Source organism: Cygnus atratus, chromosome 12, assembly GCF_013377495.2.
Source record: "Cygnus atratus isolate AKBS03 ecotype Queensland, Australia chromosome 12, CAtr_DNAZoo_HiC_assembly, whole genome shotgun sequence".
Classification (NCBI taxonomy): domain Eukaryota; kingdom Metazoa; phylum Chordata; class Aves; order Anseriformes; family Anatidae; genus Cygnus; species Cygnus atratus.
This window is the reverse complement of record NC_066373.1, coordinates 21,725,289-21,746,565: the sequence shown is the minus strand read 5'-3', so window position 1 is coordinate 21,746,565 and position 21,277 is coordinate 21,725,289. Positions and strand designations below refer to the sequence as shown.

General features: G+C 35.5%; 1 protein-coding gene across 1 annotated transcript in view; it reads left to right on the top strand.

The window, feature by feature from the left end:
* Positions 1-21,277, top strand: part of LOC118246478 (neural-cadherin-like) — a 63,038-nt gene that overhangs the window by 13,868 nt on the left and 27,893 nt on the right. The window contains 11 exon segments of the mRNA XM_035543614.2: positions 6,449-6,646; positions 7,525-7,750; positions 10,201-10,405; positions 11,997-12,108; positions 12,502-12,751; positions 15,579-15,721; positions 17,064-17,236; positions 18,199-18,367; positions 19,069-19,239; positions 19,822-19,994; positions 20,584-20,751. Of these exon segments, the coding sequence (XP_035399507.2) occupies positions 6,449-6,646; positions 7,525-7,750; positions 10,201-10,405; positions 11,997-12,108; positions 12,502-12,751; positions 15,579-15,721; positions 17,064-17,236; positions 18,199-18,367; positions 19,069-19,239; positions 19,822-19,994; positions 20,584-20,751 (1,988 nt within the window).

Genomic DNA, 21,277 nt, shown 5'->3' with positions numbered 1-21,277 from the left:
CCGTTTTATCAATTTTACAGAGGCAGAGAAGCCTACATTTTTAATGAATACAAAAATTTTATTTTCAAGTCTTGTCTTACGGAAGTATCCATTGGATTTTTGAGAGAAAAGACAGTCATGTAATCCTAATGAAATCAGAAGTCTGAAAATATGTTGTATTTCATAGATTGACAGCATCTTTTATAATTTGACATGGTGAAAAGTGATGGGTTTAGGGGCAACTCCAACCTACACTATTTGAAATTGCAATCGAACTATTTCAGCATGGATGATTTTTGAGGCTTGGTTTAACCAGTGCTGCATTCAAAAGTTGTCAACTGAAAGGCTAAGTATTAAAGCCTTCTCCTCCTTCCTGCCACCCTTGGTCTATCTATGTAGATAGGTGGGGAAATGTATATATATATTTTTTTCTTCAAAGGATGAAAATTGTGAGATATTGCATATTGATAAATTTCCTGGGAGCAGAAACTTGGATCAGCTAGTGAGTTTTGTTACCCAATGTAGTCTGAATTCACGATGTGTGAGTCAGTATATGAAGTCCTTCCTGTGTTTACCAGTTTTCAGCCACAGATAAATACACATGAAAATTCAATTTCAATATGCGTGAAAAATCATAGGTAGATAACTGTGATGAGGTTTCATCATTGGATTAGCAAGATTGATTTTGGTGATAGGGAATGAATTTCAGTACTGCAGCTCTTGTCAGTAATACTAAGTTAAAAAGAAAGTCATTCCAACTGGAGGGACTATCAGAGAAAAAGCAGACTTCAGAATGAGCTGCCCTGAGAAGGACTTTTGGTGAGAGACAAATTGACTCTAATAGGGAATTAATCAGCTAAAGCACGAGAAGCCTATGGATTAGAGATTATAATTTTACTGTTTTGGGTTTTATTTTTTTTAATACATAAACTCAAAAGGAGAGGCTGAGTTTTGATATTGCAAAGGGCAAATAAGTGGTGTTTACAAATGTGTGGGAAAAGCAATCTGCTTGCATAACCTGTTTTCATTAGTTTCAGTAGTGAAGAAAAATAGAGGGAAAAATATTTTTGATCAGATAAAAAGGTGATTTTATCATTTTGAATATGAAGCAATATTTTCAGTATAACGTCTAAAAAATTTTAAGTGTTCCAGTGTTATGTTATTGTCATCATATGCAGCAAGAGGCACCTTGAATTTTATCTCATTATCTGCTCATTATATGAGAAAGCAATTATTTGATTTTTTTCTCTGTTGTCTGAAGCTAGGGAAAAAAACCTGTCAAATGCAAAATCTGCTTGTGTGCCAATATAATCAGCAGAACTATAGGAGGATTCTTTGAAAGAATGAAATTGTGTAAGATATCTTCAGTGTACATGGCTTGAAAGTCAAATATCCTGCGTTTAATATTGAGAAGTTCTTATTGTCAGTGTGTTACAGAACAGTTTGACAAATATTTTAGGGATAATTAGGCCTTTGTCAGATTCCTCATGGGGATCTCAGTAGTGGGTTGACTTACACTGCTGAATGTGGTTGTGGGTTTGTGTACTTGCTGTCAGGGCCTGGTATTCTGAACTGATAATTTAAGTAGAACCTATTTGTGTGCTTGTAGGGCTTAACCCAAGTACACAGAGGATTACCAGTTTTAAGCTGTTTCTGCGAAGATTTTGAGTGGAATTGTAACTTATTATGTCCCCCATAGTGTAGTACTACCAATAAATTACTATTAATCATAAATCTAGTGTAGACGTAATAATACAATAATTTAGTACTACTGTTAATATGCTAATGTACATGTATAATTAGTATAGCTGCTGGGTAAATATTGGGGATGCTGATATGTGTTTTGATGGAAGGCAACATCGAGACACCTTAAACTATCAAGTGAGGTACTGTTGGAAAATTCTTTCTTCCACTATCTTTGAAGCACAAATAGTGTTCATAAAGGATAGTGTCTAACCATAAAATGGGGGAAAATGAATTTCATATACCATATTAAAAATAGAGGTCCATTGTAAGCTCCATTCTGTAGAAAATCAACTATTTTGTAGGAAAATGACTATGTCAGTTAAAAAAGATGACAGTTGTAAGAGACTGCATTTTGTAATGTATATGTCATGACAATTACAACAAATGGAATGCTGCAGTCATTAGAGTCTGAAGTTATCCTTGGAACAAATTACATTCACGTACTTATACTTGGGAATTCTTAATGTTTTGTCCTGCTTGAAATGCGTATGTTACACGTTATTGTTCATGTCAGTCTCTTAATCACATTTGTTGTCCTCTGGTAAGTCCTTGTCTGATCATGCTTCATTGGACACCCTGATGTTGTTTCTACAAGTTGTCAGGTTGCATTTGTAGGTCTCTCTGCAGACAAGTACAGTCCTGTGCAGTTCTGTTACAGTTCGTGCTTTAATATATGGTACACAGTCAAGGGAAGACTTACATATAGTCATTTTCCTCTGGTCTGCCTTTATCTGAAAGTGAAATCATGTCTAATCTTGATGATTTATTTAGTATTTTTGCTTGAGAATCAGCCTATGGTTGATGGAAGCAAATAACATAACCACTAGGACCTGCAAGGTCATATGCAGCAGATACTTATACTGGTCAAGAGAGGCAATTACGCCTGTCTGTCTGATGGTGTGCATTGCAGTTCATGCTGACTATCCTAACGAGATTCTTAAGAATATTCAGATGTTTCAGAGGTAGGCAACACATTACTGAAAGCTTTGATCTTGCCAAGATGTCAAATGACATTAAGGTCTCTTAACTATTAAAACACAGGTACTTGGAGGAACTTTTCCAAGTCCTTTTGGTTTCTGATTAATAAAGCTTATTAGGTCATTAGAGGATTAATCTCAGTCTTGATGCAGTTTTCCACAGTGTTGCAAGAGGTATTTCCCAGTTATAATTAGGTACTAAGAACCAGCTTATTAATGTTCAGTGAAGTGGCAACCATGACAAGAGTGGATTTTGTATCCAGGTTTGTTAGTACTTGTTCAATTCAAAACAGTTAATTTTCAGTAGTGACTTAAGTTTTGGTAGATGAATACATGCATGTTAAGAACATCAGCAGAACCTGAAATCAAGTCAGTTCACTTGTTGATTAGGATACTGATTTCCAGACTCCAGAAAGACAAAAATTGGTAACCTTTCTACTCCCGATTATGTTGCCAAGGTGGCACTCAAATCCTCAGTAGGTCTTTCTGCGTTAGAGGCACATTTTCAGAGATTCTTAACTCAGCTTCTAATTTAGTGCTTGCTATCTTAAGCCTGCAGTATGCCCTGGCAAACCAAGCCAATAGTGGGTGTTTACAAACATGTGACAGCTTCTGTAAGATCTGTTCTTTTGAGAAAAGTCAGGCAATTTTGACACTAACTTCTTCCCTTTACACTTAAGTCTTTTTGGAAAATCTTGTAATTAAAATCTTCAGAACATTCAAGCAGACATTGATCTGCTTCTGATTTGGCACTTCTTATATTGAACTCTTCTCGTTCTGAGTTGTCGTGGTATATTTCACCCTCAGACACAGATCAACAACGAACAAGTTTTCTCCTTTGCATTTTCTTTAGTTTTCTCAGACTGCTTGTCATGGTACTGATGGAAAGCACCTTCTGAAACATGTCTCTTTGAAACACATCTGGTTTTATTTACTAGGGTAGTCAGAAAGAATATCCATACTGCTGCATTTTACATCCTCATTTTTGAATCCTTTTTTATGTTCCTTCTGGCTTCTTCTATGATAAACATTTCAGCAGCATCTGCAAGCAGAGGAGAAAGTATGCAACTGCTTTCATAGAGTCTTTCTAAATGTTGAAGAGACTTATATCTAGGTACCCTGTGATGTCAGTGCAGTAGGCTCACCTCATGGTCAGTCTCTTTTTGTGTTGAGGCAATCTCAGCATCTCTTTGGAAATGTGGGCTTCTCGTGCAGTGTTATATGCTAGAGAAGTCAACCTGCTCATCCTTACACCAGGACTTTCAGCACTTCTGGCTGCAGAAGTGCAATGCATAACACAGTTTATTTCAGAGTGTAGAAGACTTGTAAGACTTGGCTGCACATTGTAACTGGATTTTTTTTTTTCATGAAAATGTAAAAAGGGGAGTTGTATGTATTCATAGCATATGGTGATGCAAGAAATGTTTCAGGTTCTCTTTCAGGAAACTGTTTGTTTCGGTGAGTTACTATTCCATAAATCAGAAGCTTGTTTTTGCTGTAGCCTCTGCTTTTATATACATGTTGTCTTAAACTAATATTAATTCACTGTAACATTAGATTCTGAGTAGAGGATATAATTATAAAGAAATTCATTTGAATTTAACAAGTTACCGTCAATTCAATTTCTATGCTAGAATTTAGATGAATGAATGCAGTTTTACAAGTGTAATGGAGAAGAACTTCTGTGATTGTCTTGGGTGAGTGCTGATTTTTATACTAAGACGGTTTTCTTGGTAAGAACAGAAAGTTCTCAGAGGTCATGATGGATTAAGTTTCTGGAAGCTGAACTAAGAAACTGGTATTTGACATTGTTAATCACAGTATCAAGGAGTTTTCTTTACGACAATCCACTTACTGGTTGTTTACAGACTGCAGATTATGATAAGGTGTGCTAAATATGCCACTTGCTATCAGACAGAGGTTACTAATTATGAAAAGCTGAGACTTCCAAGAGGCAGACACAAAAGGTGCATTAGTACTGCTGCGGAAGTTAAGGGATAACATCAGTAAATGCATACATCAAGTGAAAGTAATATATTTTAGATGGAACATTGGTGTGCTTTGGGGAGAGATGTAATGCTGCAATTAGGAAAGAAGAGAGGGAAAGTACAATCGTTCAACACAAGTGGCAAACCTTCCTGGAATAATACCCTCCCTAGCAAGATAACAATATTTACAAGATTAGACCTTTTGGTAACACTATATTTAGTCTTAAATACTTTGTATTGCTAATTAAAATTAAATTAAAACTGAGAATTTTAGTTGTTCCATTCTGTTGTTTCAGTTCTTGTAAAGCCATTTTGAAGATGTGTGTGTATAGAAGTTTTTATGTATGTATATATAATAAATACACAGGGAAATCAAATATTAACACGATCATTTTATAAAATTCTGACTTTTCATCCATTATTAAACTTGTGGATAAACCATTTTGTAAATGTAGACAGCTGTTCTTGCACAGGCCATATTCCCTTTCAATTCCCCAGGCTTGTTAGCTTGGACATAGTGCCATGTCCGTGCAGCTGTAATGCTTTCAGAGTCAGATTGGGTGTGTGCTCACTGCTTTTCTGGAACCAGGAGCATTAAACATGGATGGCAGGAACATTCAAGTTGGCCTCTGTAGTGCAGCTTTCTACAAGTATGGTGCCAGTCCACTTGCAGCCAAGCTGGCCAAAAGGCCTACATCTGTTTATACTGTGCTCTTTGGTCTTACTGGTAAATATCATCAGTTACAAAAAAAAAAAAAAGTATTTGTCATAGTCTTATCATAGTTTGATGTCTTCTCAGCGAAGTTGCTTCAGAATCTGAGCTAGCTGTGTGTATTTGGAAGTAGCATTTACCAGTTGGAAGTATACACGGGCTGCTGATTAAGGAGCACAGAGACAAAAAGGCTTCCTGTCTGCAGCAGCATTTTGCTTTCTTTGACACTGAAGCTTTTAGTCTATGCTTTTGTCTTTCATTTAGAAACATTTTTCACCCAGGGTTTTTTTCTACTTCTTCCTCCTTTAACTTAATGCTTGGAGACGTCAGAACATTTTCTTCGATCTGACATTTTTCCTTTTTGTTACTTTTTCAATGATGCCTGCCTGCTATTTATTACTTGTTCAGGAGCTCTGTTGCCCTCACTGGTTGGTTTAATAATGGCAGCAGCATAACAAGTACTTTTCCATCAATTTTTAAGGATATTCTGTTTCTGATTTCTGGATAATTGAATAGTTCCATTCTCTGATGGATTTTTTTTTAAACAGCATTTAATTTTTAATAGAAGTGAAAACCATATTAAGACTTAAGTGAACTTTCCATCTTGGAAATTCATTATTTAGGGTAGATTGGTTAGAATCTTTTTGATGGCAAAAATGTAATTACTTTCAATGTTCAGAATTGTTGTAATCATTGAATATACAAAACAATATTTTTTTTTCTTCCAGCAAAGTGCTTTCAGGAAACATGTATTTAAACTTTGAAAATTTAAGAATGTGTGAACTTTCCTAAAAAGAAATGTTGGTAGGAAATAATATGGGGTGGCCCTGATCTTGCAGTTTGGCAGTACTTGTGCTGGTTAATTTATTTTATTTTATTTTTTCCATTGTGTCTGGATGCTGTTGGTTGTAGGAGAAGAGCCAAAGAAGTCTTTCTGAATTAAATACCAACCATATTGCAGACACTACACCCTCAGGAGTTGATATATGTTGCTTCTCTGAGTACCATTAAACAGCTAAATATTTATTCATTTTTCTTACTATTAGGAAAAGATCAGTACTTGTTGCACTTAGCACTTACTGCGACAGATGCAAACGACAATGTACCTGAATGGGCCATGGAGCCCTTCCCGTTCTTGGCTGTGGTTTCTCCTCAAGCTGCCAAAGGTACTCAAGTATACAAGCTGCTTGCAGTGGATGCAGATGAAGGGATCCATGGAACTGTAGAATATTTTCTCTTGGAAGGTAAATTTAAATCTCTTTGTTACATTTGTATGAAGCTTCACTATTTTAACTTTTTTTTTTTTCTCTTATCGTCAGTTTCTTTAGTGGAAAATGTTCCTTTCCTACTCAAAAAGATTCATAAGCCTTTGGCTTTGTGTGTGAAAAAAATAAACTTTTAGTGAGCGTATGGACAGATTGGCCAGATCGGAAGTGAGTTCTCTCTGTAAAGTTGTGTTCCTGCCCAGATTATTGCCCACAGGGGTAATGGGGACTGGAGTGGTACTGGACTGCAAGGCTTTGCAAGGGGGTGGCAATGGTAGCCATAGTCAGCACCCTTCTGCTGCACTGACTGTTTATGAGAGAGGACACTACCTGAAGCAGAGTTTGTTGGGTGGAAGAAGCTAATGTTCCTTCTCCTTTGCAGGAGCTGTGCTTCTGGATCATTCCGAACAAATCTGTAAGGGTCTGGGTTATGCCTTATTTTTGCATAGCTACTATAGGCTCGCTGATGATTTTCTTTGTTGAGGCTCTTAAAATAAACTTCAATAATAATTCAAAACTGTCTAAGGAGAAGGGTTGTGGTGATACTACTCCAAAGGTGAATCTGTTCTTCTTGACCAGGACCCTAACAGGGTGTTTTCTGCTAAGGGATAGTTAGGGGTCAAATAGCAGCAAAGTACTGGAGGATGAAGAAGATAATAATTGCCCAGGAAAGTAAAGTGAGATTAGAAATGTAATTGGTGATGTAGATAATGAGTTCAAAACAAACTCTTGATATTTTTGTGTGTACGTCAATTCGAAAAGAAAACCACTTCAGGAACTGATACCCTATTTTCTTCTCCATTTTACTTAAGTAAAAGTGTTCTTGTTGACAGCAGTTTGTGGATCTGTCTTCTTAGGTGGAGAAGACAGATTTGAAGTCGAGAGGGACACAGGCTGGATTAAAACGACAGGTTTGCCATTGGTGAGGAACAAGGAGTATTTACTGACTGTACTGGCAGCAGATAAACTTGGAAACAAAGGGTCTCCAGCCTCTGTTTCTATAATTGCTGGATTTCGACCACCGCAGTTCAGCAACATGTCATACTTTGTTCATGTTCCTGAAAGTATGGCACAAAGAAAATCGTAAGTAACAGTAACAAATAATGCAGTGAGATTGTGTTCTTAGTTTAACTTCTGTTTGATCTCTCCAAAGCCTCAGTATTGTTTATGAATTGTAAATAGCAATTTAGATATCTTAATTGAAGTGATAAATATCATTTGATTGATGTATTCTTAGTATTGTATGATATATAATGTATTCTTTCTTCTTTTATAAAGAAAAGTGGTAACGAATAATTAGAATTTCTTGCTTTTGAAATGATAAGAAAAGTATTAGCAGATGATAATTGTGTCCTAATTTTCAAAGAAAATACAAATCAGAACCATTACATCATAAAGAAAGATACCTTGTGTAAATGCATGTATGAGCTCTCTGTGCCAACATTTGAAAAGTGCCTTCTCCACCAAGTGAATATTGAGGGTAGGGGGGGAGAGGGGAGACTGTCTTTCCTGTCTTCATTAATCACAGTGACAAACTGAGCAAAAATGAAGATGCCACAAAATATGTCATTTTACTTTTCCATCCTTTGTCTAACCACGTGGATCTAAATATCATGGAAAATGTTAGTAACGTAGGTCTACCTGAATACTCAGTTCCGTCTTTCACAAATTGTTTTGGTTTTAGGGCAGACATTTCCTTTTCCAGTTGAATCAAGAATACTTTTATCCAGTAAATGTCTTCCTTGTGTGGCCTTTCAACTGTTACTTAACGCTATGTTATCTGTAGTATTCTGTTTTACTGTTGAGTCTACAACAAACAATTTTACAGTGTCTGAGGTTTGTTAAGATAAAAAAAAAAAAATCAGCAGCTGTTAATAGTCAATAAGTTGTTTGTTGTTTTTTTTTTTTAAACTGCAATGAATTTATTTAGCACAGGTATAAAAGAAATCAAAGAACCGTGGAATGCTACAATACCTAATTGGTATCTGCTATATTGGATTCAATAATGTTTAGGAAGAAAAATAGTAGAATTCTTTGTAAATATTTTTGTCACTATTTAAAAATATGTTTGCACAATTACGGTGATAGTAGATTAATCAGTTTGTGAAGTTACATGGTAATATCCAAAAGGAATTAAATATTTCATATGGTTGTTACTATGTCATAAGAGGCTTGAATATAAACAATGTGCCCAGCGAAAGTGATTTACTGTTGTGTGTTAACCCAAGTGTGGTCCTGAAAATCAATGCAGAATCCTGAAATTCTGATATTTATATTAGACCAGTTGCAGGAAAACAGAGTCGCTGGATTTCTGGGGTAAGGATTTCACAATTGTAGGTGGATTTAAGACTGCTGCTGACAAGAAGTGTTACCAAGCCTTTCTTTTCTTTTCACCTGGCATTGGCTCTAGTATGCTAGCTGTGTTGGAAGACTGATCCAATGACCGACAAAGCAAAAAAAAGAAAGATTTTTCAGTTGGGTTGTTAAATGTGTTCACAGCAGGGCCTCGTGATTGTTCGTGGTGACAGAAGGAGAGGAGAGGTGGCATGAACTTGCAGCAGGGGTAGGGAGTTAGAAAGAGGGCAAAGTAATTCCTGTTGGCAGGAAACACTGACTTGTGCTGGCTTAAACTGACTGTGAGACCACATCGCAGAAAAATAAGCAAAAAGAATAAAGCAATATAATGACCTACAGCAACCTTTTGCAGTATTTTTTTTTTTCAGTGTTGCATCTGAGGGAAGCTAGAAGACAGCAGCATGAAAATAACAAAAGGAAAAGAAGTGTTCAGACAAACCTCAGTTTGTCTTTTTGAATGCAGTTGTCACTGGATCTTAGGTGTTTTTGGGTTCTCCTGGGAAGTGGAATCTTTTCTCCTAAGAAATCTTCACAATAAGACAACAAACATTTGAGGAATTAGTATTCTGTTTTAAACCCTTAAAAATTATTGTTTTATAACTCATAACTTTTGCTTCATATTGCAAATGCTTTTCCTACTTGGAGCACTTTCATGGGAAAAAAGTGCCAGATGAGCTAAAAAAAAAAACGTCCTGGTATACACTGTTACATGCACACTGCTAGTGACTGGCTGTTTTCCTTTTGCAGGTATCTGAAACTATACAACAGTATGCTGAAGCGTATTATACTGTTAGTAAAAAGAATCTTTTGTAGCTTATTTTATCTTTTAGTTTCCTTCCTGAAAATCATCACCACCTTAGAAGAAAATTAGAGTAAGCAAATTCAGTTGCAACAGAAAATAAATCTTCTATTTCTGTGTTTTTAATCCTTACTGTGTTCTGCTTCCAAAAATCCTATCTTTTTCTGTTTAACTTCAAGATGATAAAAATACAGTATAACAAAATATTTGAATTTGGAATTTAGGTATAACTATCATTGACTTTGGTGGGTACTGCTCTAATCAGACCTACGGGCTTGCACCTTCAGCTCTGTTGTGTAGCATTTTTTGCCCTTTTTTTTTCTTTATGTTATATTACATGCTTGAGATCTTTTTTTTATATTACTTCATTTTTATGCAGCTTTCTTCGAGTCACTGCTATATCATATCAAAACAAATCCCTGAGCTACAGTTTGCTAACTAATCCGAGTGGTCTGTTCAGCATTGGTCAGGCAACAGGGGATATCAGCTTAACTCGGAATGTGGATTATGAGAGTGACCAACACCAGTATCTTCTGTTGGTCAGAGCAGAGGAAAACGAGGAACAGCTCAGTAGCGCAGCTGAGGTAGGTCTTCACTTCTGCCATTCGGTATGTATTTGCGTTTTTCTTGAGTCTTCCCAAATATCTGCACGGATTCACTAGGAGCTTTCATTTCTCCAGCTCATACTACATATTCTGTTGTTCATTTTAAAAGTCTTTTTAACTCTGTATAGATTAGGAGGGCTGGTTTAGGTACTATTGGGTAGAACTCATTTTTGCTGATCCTGAAAAAGCTGTTGCTTAGGGATCAATAATGCCATCCCATCATAGGTCAAAGTCTTTATCCAAAAAGATGGGAGTAGATGCAGCCAAGGCTAACATGCGGTTTTGTTTTACTCTCAGCCTTCATAAATGATGCAGATTTGTGATTACTCCAATTTAAAACAAAGGCAAAACAGAAAATACAAAGACAATTACTAGTTTCGTTTCAAGAACACAAACTGAACTTGTAAAGACAGGAGGTAATAAGTCATAGATGTTGAAAGATGATAGTTCATGGTATTTTAGAAAGCTGTTTGACAGCAGAAAATATTTCTAAATACAGCTATTACAGTTGTTTGAATTCAAAGATTTGCCAAGCTTGGAAATGCATGTAATATAACAGTTTGTTCCTGGTGTGGGAAATAGATGTTCGCTGTCGAAGGAATGGGAGGTAGAATTGTTAGGAACAGGTGAGAGGACACAGTACATCAGTGTTAAAAACAGTGGCTGTAGCACACTGGAGACTGATAATTTCTGTTGACCCCCCCTACCACAAGATGAAGAATAACAGAATAAGACTTGAAAGAGGATTCTAAGATGATTTTATAAATACATTTAGCCTAAACGTAGTTTTATATGCCATACACCAATAGAACTTCAGCAGTCATGAGAAGGCAACTTCCATTTTGTACTAACATAAGTAAGCGTAGAGTGAGTATAAGGCTACCTATTGCATTGTGAGGCCAGAATACCAACATCAGACTTCAGTGTGAACTGTAGCAGTATGAACTGCTGTAAAGGCTAATTTAACACACTCCTTACTGCTTGGATTGTCAACAGTGCAATAGTGGGCTCTCATTTGACACAGAAATAAGAAAACATTTTTAATGGTGTTAGAAGCAGAATTGTATTTCTTACTTGTCTTAACATGAACAGTTACCTTTGTCTACTTCTGATTTACACTGCTGCAATTGAATTCAGAACTTGGTCTTGGAGATTTATACTGCTAGAATGTGATATGCTTGGCAGTAGAATTTTTAGTATTAAAAATAACAGAAGAGTGGGAAGATAAGATAATGGCAAAAGAATGCTTTGAAAGCAGACAGTCCATTTCTCTTTAAATTAATCATATGAAATAATCAAAGGAGGTGAAGGAAAAATAGAAGATGTTGATGTATGCAGCCTGACAATTCCAAATGTTTTGGAATCTAATATTTAAGCAATTCTCAGCAGGAAAAGAACAACCTAAGAAAAATGTTTTTTCCTATATGCTACAGCTTCCAAAGACCTCAACAATAATGTGTTTCTTTGTTTTTTTTTTTGACAAACTCTTCCATCCAGTATTTCTAGAGCAATGAAGTCATTGCCTTGATTCACTTTGATGCCATTTAACACTCTCTTGTTTTTTGTTCAGGTTTCAGTTGTAATCACAGATGTGAATGATTGTGCCCCAGAATTTCATCAGTCAATCTACAGCAAAGTTAGTGTTCCTGAAACAGTTACTAGGACAACTGCACTTCTACAAGGTTGGTACTTTTAAAACCATTTGTTACGCTTGTCAGGAGTGTTTTTTCTCTCCCCACTAATTAGATTTCTATTAAGAAGGCAAAATCCTGCCCCAAGAGGGGGTGGTAGCCACAACTCTCTGAAGGCAATTGGCATCTTGTAGAATTGGGTCATAATTACTTACTATTGCCACAGCCCAAATAATTTTGGAGGATGAGAGATGAAGTAAACAAATCTTCGTAGGATTTTGAAGTAACAGGACTTCACCTGTTTTATAAATTATTTCAAGCACTACATGCCAAGACGAATGCTATTACAGTTTTATGCTATGCACTAATTCTTTTGTTAAAGTACTCAATGTTCCAATTCATAGACTTTGATCTATGCAGTGTCTTTATCTTCTCTTTTAACAGTGACAGCCACTGACTGTGATTCAAAAGAGAATGCCGAAATATTATATTACTCTTTGAGTCCAGACTTTAGTATTACTTCTCATGGTACTATATTTCCAGCAACAAAATTGGACTATGAGCGACCTAACCATCTGTATGAGTTCATAATTATGGCTGTGGATAAAGGAGAGGAGCCGAAGACTGGGACAGCAACTGTTAGGATTCAGATTTCAAATGTAAATGATGAAGCACCTGAGTTTTCCCAGACAACGTAAATGCATATTCTTAAAATTCTGTTATCTTTGTCTTTTCCTGTTGCCTTTTTTATCCTGGTCAGAAGGCTGATCATTATAGGAGGGTAACTGGCTTATGTTCAATCAAATTTCAAAGTTAGTCTGACTAAAGCAGGATAATCTTTTGGCTCTGAGATTTTGTTACTACCAGTTAAAAAAAAAAAAAAAAAGGCTTTAAGTTTGGTTAAATATAAGGTTTAGACATAGTTTCAATGTGCATAGAAAGGGGTGGTATATAGACAGTCTCTTTTGGCAGATCTTGTGTTTCTGTTTTTCCAATTAGTTTTAGATTAATTAGAAATGAAATTCCATTAGTAGCCTACCAATTAATGATCTTCCATTCACTTACTCTGCTAAAGTCAAGATGTTTGACTGGAAGATCTTGTCAGTTTATAAATAAGTAAATAGTACATTCTAGTTATTGCTGTGTTTTAAGTAGTTTTTTCCTGCACATCAGATGGATGGCTTACATTGCTATTCACTGTGTGGATGCTTGGGAAGGTTAGCAGTGGGAAGCCACTATTCCTGCTACTCTGTGGGAGATATGATAGACTATTGTTAAATGATATTTTGTTCCTATTTTTTTTGGTAAACCTCAGTAATGATTTTTATTCTGTATTTGGTACCCAGAGGTATCAAAGCAATGTCAGAAGTGCTGTAAACTTGCATTCAGGTTGTAAGCTTAGTAATGAAATTCATTGTGAACTTCTGCATTGGCCTTCTAGAGTAGAAAGGCTCAGAACAAAACCTTGGAAGAGATTTCAGTAATGTGGTTTAGTTGAACAAAATGTCAAAGCTGACAGTCATTTTATGTAAAAGTAATCTCTGGCTTCGAAATCTTATGCCTTCCTTTTGTTCCTAAATGTTGCTTAGGAGATATGGCTTAGAAAAAATTGATTTTTTGTAAATTGTTAGTGGATATCTATATATTGTCAAATACTAAAACAGATTAAGTTTCTCACTCTTCAGATGATGCCTACTTTTCATTTATTCATTTGTTTTAATATTCAGGGTCATTGAATGCCAAGTCCTGTATCTATTCCCAATTTTTTAATCAGAAATGAGAGATAGCATAAAGATGCTGTAAACATCTTCATAACATATTGGAAGCAGAGATCATAGTTAAACAAACAAACAAAGCAAACAAACAAAAAACCACCAGTTCTTATATTTAAAGCTTACTGAAGAACATGATTAAAATAAATATTATTTTAAATTGCCAAACATAAATAAGAAGCTTTTCTGTTTCCTATGCAGTACAAATTATATCTGTATAGATTGGTGATGGAAGTTTAATTCAGCTTTTACAATTCAAATTGTTTCAAGTTTTTGCTTAACCATGTTAACCAGGATTTGATTTTACTTTATCTTTCAGGTAATGAAAAAAATCTCAAAAGATAAATTTCAAACATAACTTAGATGAAGTTTTCTGTGAGATAGATCATCATGAACACCCATAAATTGGCTCCTGTTGAGAGACTAATTTGCAAGGCTAATACAAATCAAGATGATGATGATGTCCTAGTCCTGTGTTTAAATAGATTTATAGTCCGGTATAAACTCTAGATTCCTTGCCATGAGCTTTTCTTCATCAGTTATCTTGTGTCTCAATTATTAAATGCTTAAGGCTATCACTCTTTCATTTTGTCATTTTCCACTTTCTGCTTTTTAAGAGACCTCTTCTGATGACTCGAACTGTTCTGTCCCTAAATTTCATGTTCACAATTATCAGAACTGCTGTTCATTTGCTTTCCAGATGCAGAGTTAAAACAGTGTCCTGAGGGTTGTGACTGAGCTAAATCAGAATAATCTACTTCTACTTCATTGCATATTAAATTGAGGGAGGAAAAAAAAGCTGTCACTACAAAGGTTTTGGTGAAAATGGTTATCTAGACAGCAAAAGCTAAGGGAGAGGTTTTCTCTGCACCCATTTTCTTTTCCTTTGATATTTATGCATTTCTCAGCGTAATGACAATGAGGTGTGAGAGTAATTGACTTCATGTAACAGCTGCAGTCACTGGGGTTGTATTTGCAATGAAATATGAAAAGTGGGCACATAAGCAGACTCACGTACTCTGAGCGCAGTGATACCCATGTGTATTGTTGGATAGAGCCAGCTGCAATTCCTTGCTATGGCTGAGCTTTGGGATATCTACTATGGGCTGGTCTGTCATATGCTTAGCCTGGCCTATGCCCGATCTAGTCAGATAAAATAATAAATATTTGGGACTTTACTAAGGCAGAGGGATTTCTACTCCTGAGAGCATTAAGCTTAGGCTGATAATGCCTCTTAAGAGCTTACAGTGTCAGTGATGTGTCCAGTCCTGAGAAGAGATTTTTTGTAAAACTGGAGTTATGCACATATCCTCTGGATCTGATTCTCATCTTAGTCATGCTGGTGCAAAGACTACACTGAAAGCATTTGACAACTTGTGTCAGAAAGTATATTATAACAATGTTTTTAAATGTTTACTTTCATTCTGTGAATCTTGTAAATTAAAAAAAAAATTATACATTTAGTGTAATTGTTGTCATGAAGCTAAGCTTGAAAGCATCAACAGTGCTGAAAGTTTACAGTGGAAATTTATGGGAGGGAACAACAGAAAGATGGTTGGATAAGTCATCTATACTATAATTTCCTTTGTTTATGAAGTAGCATCTTAACAGTGCAATTGCATTAATAAATTACAGATCTCTGCAGTACCCTTTGTATAGGTAATCATTAGATGTTGTAAAATATTCCTCTATGTATATATTTTTTTCTGTCTAAATTTGTAAGTATGTTGTCATAATTTCATTTAACAGCTACAGGAGTTTTGTTTCTGAAGATGCAGGCCCAAATACACTGGTTGCTACAGTTAATGCTGTAGACCCTGATGGAGATGGTGTGAACTATGATATTCTATCTGGGAGTCAAAAAGGAAATTTTGTTATTGACCCAAAGAAAGGTAATACTGTATTAGCTATTTGCTGCTACAGAGCCATAATGTTGATTCTGATGTGATGCACATTAAGATTGTTTTTATTAGACAACATTTATAAAAACTGAATAGCATATACAATTTTTGGAGCTAGTGCTAATCTAATAAAAAAATGCAGGAGAAATGTGCAAGTGTTCTAGACTCTCTCATAACATTAAAAAATTGTATAATTTTCCTAAAACCCTTGTATAATTGACAACTCTTATTTGTTTATTGTCTGATTTCAGTCAGTAATTTAATTGAGAGCATTGTTACTGATAATGGGTAACTTAAGAGACGGATCTTTATTCGATACCATCTCTTATGATCAGATCCATTGTTTTTTATATAGATGACTGTGTATAAGTAAACTTAAACGTTTTATCAATTAATTTTTATAGTCTACCAAGCTTAATTCAGAAACATTAACATTTTTTTTTCAAAACATTTTTTGGCTTTTGTTGCTTAATAAGCCAATAAAAGTTTGCAGTGGCTTGCAGCAGTTTAATTTCACAAATGATATCAGAAGAATAGTCTTCACTCCCTTGTCACAGAAATGGCAAGGAGAAGTGGAAGTATGTCAAGAATAAGTGACGCAGCTAAAACAGTACATCTGTAAGCACATTGAGCGACATTGATGCTGTGACAATACTCTATTGTAATGACAGTTGCTGTTATCCCTGATGAATAAGTGAGGTGATTGATGAATGATGAAGTGGATGAATGACAGCTTCTTTCTACATGGTCTCAGATAGCTGCAGTCTGGTTTGCTTTGGTAACAAATTTTTCATAGGTCTTTCTCTGAGAGTCACATCTAGCAGGGTGTATCATTTGGGTGACTTGAAAGAGTAGCAAAATGCACATTTCTGAGGGTATGTCTAAACAGCCTAATGTTGCGGTGATTGTGTTGCAGGAAGGAAAACTTTTACTAATTTCAGTTGAGCTAGCATGACTGACTGCAGCACAAAGGAGACAGACTTAATTGCAATAATAAAGGAATGTACCCAGGCTCCCTGGTAGGGCTGAAACAGGTTAAACAGAAGTTTGCCACAATGTTTCTGGATTTTTTTTTTGTTATGTTATCTTCTGCAGCAGATACAGTAAAGATAATGTGCAGGTCAGCTGAGCTGTAGCTGTTGTCTCTTTCAGCTGTGTAGGCATACGTGCAGACCTGTTGTTGTGCTGTCTTCATTTTACTATCAGACTGCAGTAAAAAATACCATAGTAATTAAAATGTAGCAGTCTTGTGAATAGTTAGAAAGGTTGGAAGAATAACAGGAATTGGTTAATATACTAAAAAATAAAAAAGCTTCAACCTGTTGTTTTTCAGGGCTAGTTAGACTTCATTCAAGTCCATTTCCAAAGTTGCATGGGACAGAGTACATACTTAATGTCACAGCTACTGATGATAATGCCTCCGGAGGGACCTGTTTTCTTACAAGTACTGCTCAGGTTATTGTGAAAATCGATGATGTCAACAACAACAAACCTGTCTTTCAGAAGGTGAATAAATGAGGCTAGATGATATACATTAGACTGTGTGGTGAATGTTTAAGACTGTTGCCACTGCAAGTGGTGCAGCAGATAAATTATTCAAGACGTGATCCACTTCATTTTTCTCCTCTTGATGCCACTGTCTTCTCCGCCTTTCCCGTCTCTCTCCTGAGCCTTATATGGTTTGTTCTTTTGTGGCAGAGCAGCTCCTGTAAGCAGACTTTTTCCTGAACCCTTTAGAAAAGATTAGGTTGGGTGAATAACTTTTGGTGTTTCAGTATGACACATGAAGGATCAATAGGTGTATCTATCCAGTGGACTTGTTCCAAAGTGTTCCAAAACACCTCCCTAAATTTCATTGTCTTCTTGTGATGATTATAAGTCTGGAATTGATGAAAGAAAAGATGGAAGGTATTTTAGCTTGAATTGTAAAGTACTGTAAAAATAAACGATTGAATGTGTTTTCAGAATGTTCACTGGTATTTAACATTCCATTGTCTAAAAATTTCAAGTTTGATGCTAATGGCTAGTATGTTGATGAATAACATTGCACGTTTTAAAAAGTCCATGACGGCTCAGTTCAGTCTTGCAAATTATCATTAATCTGTTCTTGACAAACTTACTTTGCATAGAAAGCTGATTTTGACCAGAGCAATTCTATGATTTGGGCAAATGTATATTCTCTTTTTTGCTAACATAGAAGTATATTTGCATTTGGAAGTGTATGCAACTGTAACTTTTTGTCCAAATATTTTAATCAGTTGGAGTTGCATAGTATTCATATAACCACGAAATAGCAAGTAAAGTGCTTAAGTTAATCATGATACAGGTAAAAACATCAGCATATCTGAATGCCAGTGTGGCTAAATAGTGTTTTTTTTTCTTTTTTTTTTTCCCCTCTAATGTATTGTTAAATCATATGGCAAGTTACATGCTTGATTGTTTTTGTTTTTGTTTGTATCCCCTCTCAGTGTCAGTATTATCGGGAACATGCTTCCGTATTGGAAAACCACTCTTCAGGGACAGTTGTACTGCAAGTTGAAGCCACTGATGCTGATGAAGGAGCCAGTGGTATAGTGAAATATGGCTTGATGCACAGAGATGGTATCCTACCAGCATTTAGTATTCATCCTGACACAGGTAAACTGAATATCATAACTGATACTGGCACATAGAAACCACTTCATTAGGCTGATGGAAAACAAGCTTAAGTAAGATCAGACTTTGTGCTTTGCACTGAGGTTTTTGATAGCAAACAAAATATAAGGTGTTTTAACTGCATAAACATTCTGCTTTTAATTTCATACATGTCCAGTAGAACTAGAACTAGATTTGATATTTTCCCTGAAACGTGGAAATTCTGCAGTGTGAAATAACTTCTGTGTCTTTGTAAGTAGATTTAAAAAATACATATTTTAGGTGCACATTATCTGGTAGCATTGTTAATGGCATATAAATGACTTATCCAAATGACAGAGTAGTCTTACAAATGACCAAGAGACTAAAATTTTTGGAAGGGCAAAACTAAATGCAGGCAGAATTTTTAGAGGATAAAAGACATGAAACTTGGTCTCTTAAAGTTAGTTTGGTATTACCTTTCAGAACTAAAGTCAATTGTATATAGATATAAGTGTTTATGAAGTTTGTGTCTGCCTGAGCAGTACAGTTTAAGTTCTTGAAATTGTTAAATCTTGTGACTGAAGCCTTGAACCTAAAATTTGCATTGTAGGTATATTTAGCCTATTGACTTGTATCTCAGTGTATCTACAATCAAATAAACGTCTACATACAGTATTGTCAAATGCGTAGTATTTTAATTCTGGTATTTAATTTGTTTTCAGGAGTTCTGACAACTATTCAGGTATTTGATCGAGAAAAACAGAGGGAATATTCTATCATTCTGACAGCAACAGACCAGGCAGCAGAACCACTCATTGGAATATGTCAGATAAATGTTAGCATTCTGGACCAAAATGACAATGATCCCAGATTTGAAAACACCCACTATGAATGTAATTGAGAGTCATTGGATAGAGTTTCAGTGCCTTGAGTGTGAGCTTACCTGATATCTAAGATTTTTGGATTTTTGTCTTTCGTAGCAGTAAATCCTGTGACTAATTGGGTGATTGAAGCCAGAGGTGCACTTATCTTAGTTAGTTTCAGAACTGCATATATAATATTCATTAAAAACCTGGTATTTCTCGGTTAGTTATAATATACAAATCCAAGAAAGTAGTTTCTGATTTTATGCAATAAGCTAAAATTCCATTTGCTTATATTTCATACAAAGCAATTAGTCCTTTAGTTAAAAAAAAAAAAAAAAAAAGCAAAACCAGAAAACCTGAAAAAGTAATAGATTGAATAAGAATTCCAGTTTATGAATGTGATAATACAAATTTCAAATGTGATCCATAACTATGGAATCATAACAGCTCTTGAAAACATTGTTTGATTTTATGGGCATTGTTCCAAGGGGGATAAAGTGATATCTTCCATACATTTTTACTTTAGTATTTCTTCATATTTCTTAGTAAGATGTTCATGGTACTTTAGTGAATTAATGATCAGTTTGAAATAACCTTTCCTTACATTAGATTTCCTAAGAGAAGACACAAGAGTTGGGACCAGCTTTCTTCATGTTGCAGCCCATGATGATGACTACGGCTCAAATGCTGTCATTACATACTCCATAGCGAATGAAGAACCAGATTATTTACAAATTAACTCTACTACAGTCTGGATGTTTGTCAACCAACCCATATCTCAGGTATGGTGCTTATTTTCCTTTTGAAGTGGTCATCTCAATATATCATAGGAGAGATGGAAGTCATGACGTTGTTCTCATTGCCGTGTTACCCCTTCACTTTAAAGGATTAATATGTTCTGTTTAAATTAAACCTGAGTCTCAGGCTTTTAGCTGATGAGCTCCTTGACTGTGAATTGCATGCAAGCAAGCCCTGCTTTCAGTTTGAAAGTAGCTTGAAAGTATTGAATCTAAGAACACTACAGACCTAGTAACAAAAACGGTTGATAGGTGAACTTAAGAACTCAGGGATTTGACAAAGATTTTGTTGTTGTTGATAGTTTGTTTTAAATTTAGGATGTGTTAAATTTGCTATTTTTTTTGAAACAAATACCAGTGTTTACCAACAATCATGAATAAAGAAAAGAGCAGATTATTCAGCAACCTTGCACCTACTTCATATTCTGAGTTGAGTCTTCTCCACTTATGGATGTTTTCCTTTCATGCAGATTTTCTTAAGTATGCCTTTAACTCATGTTTTCATTATTTTGCTAAAAAACTCATCTGAGCCCTGATCAAAACCCTCTGTAATGAACCCTCTTTTGCTCTTCAGAGATCATCTATAATTCAAGAGATTATTGCTACAGATGGAGGTAATAGGAGCAGTAAAGTTGAACTTGTGGTAACTATTACCAGTGCAAAAAAACAGCCTCCACAGTGGGAAAGGGACAGCTATGAAGTTGTTATTCCAGAGAATACTACACGGGATACGTCAGTTTTGGTAAGTTTAGCACAGACTTGATTATTTTTGTGGCTCTAGAGTATCTGAATGTGCTTATTTGCTTAAATATAGTGAGCTGCATAATTTTGTGTATTGCAGTGGCCAATGATTTGCTATTAGTTTTATTTCAAAAACGCTAACAATAACCAGCATTTTTGCTTTAATTTATGTGAGTGCAACCACTATTTAATTTCCTTGCCATTTGGATATTCAAATTTTTTGAATGCTGCCATCTTACCTGAGGTGATTATTGGACTTACAATACTTAGACTTGATTGGTTTGGCTCAGAACAAGTAAACAGAACAGCTTTACAAAGTAACTCCAAAATAAATGTTTGTAGGGTAAAACAGTGAGTAATCAACCCTGTAGTAACTGTTAAACTTTGGCTACAGCTGTTTGTGGCCTGGGGATGTATCTAGTAGGGTTAAGATTTGATAGCCAGAAATACTTGTCCTAGTGTTTTCAGTCGAGAGCTGGAGATCTGAGAGAGTTGGTACACTGAAACTTTTAGAAGCGTTGCTGTAC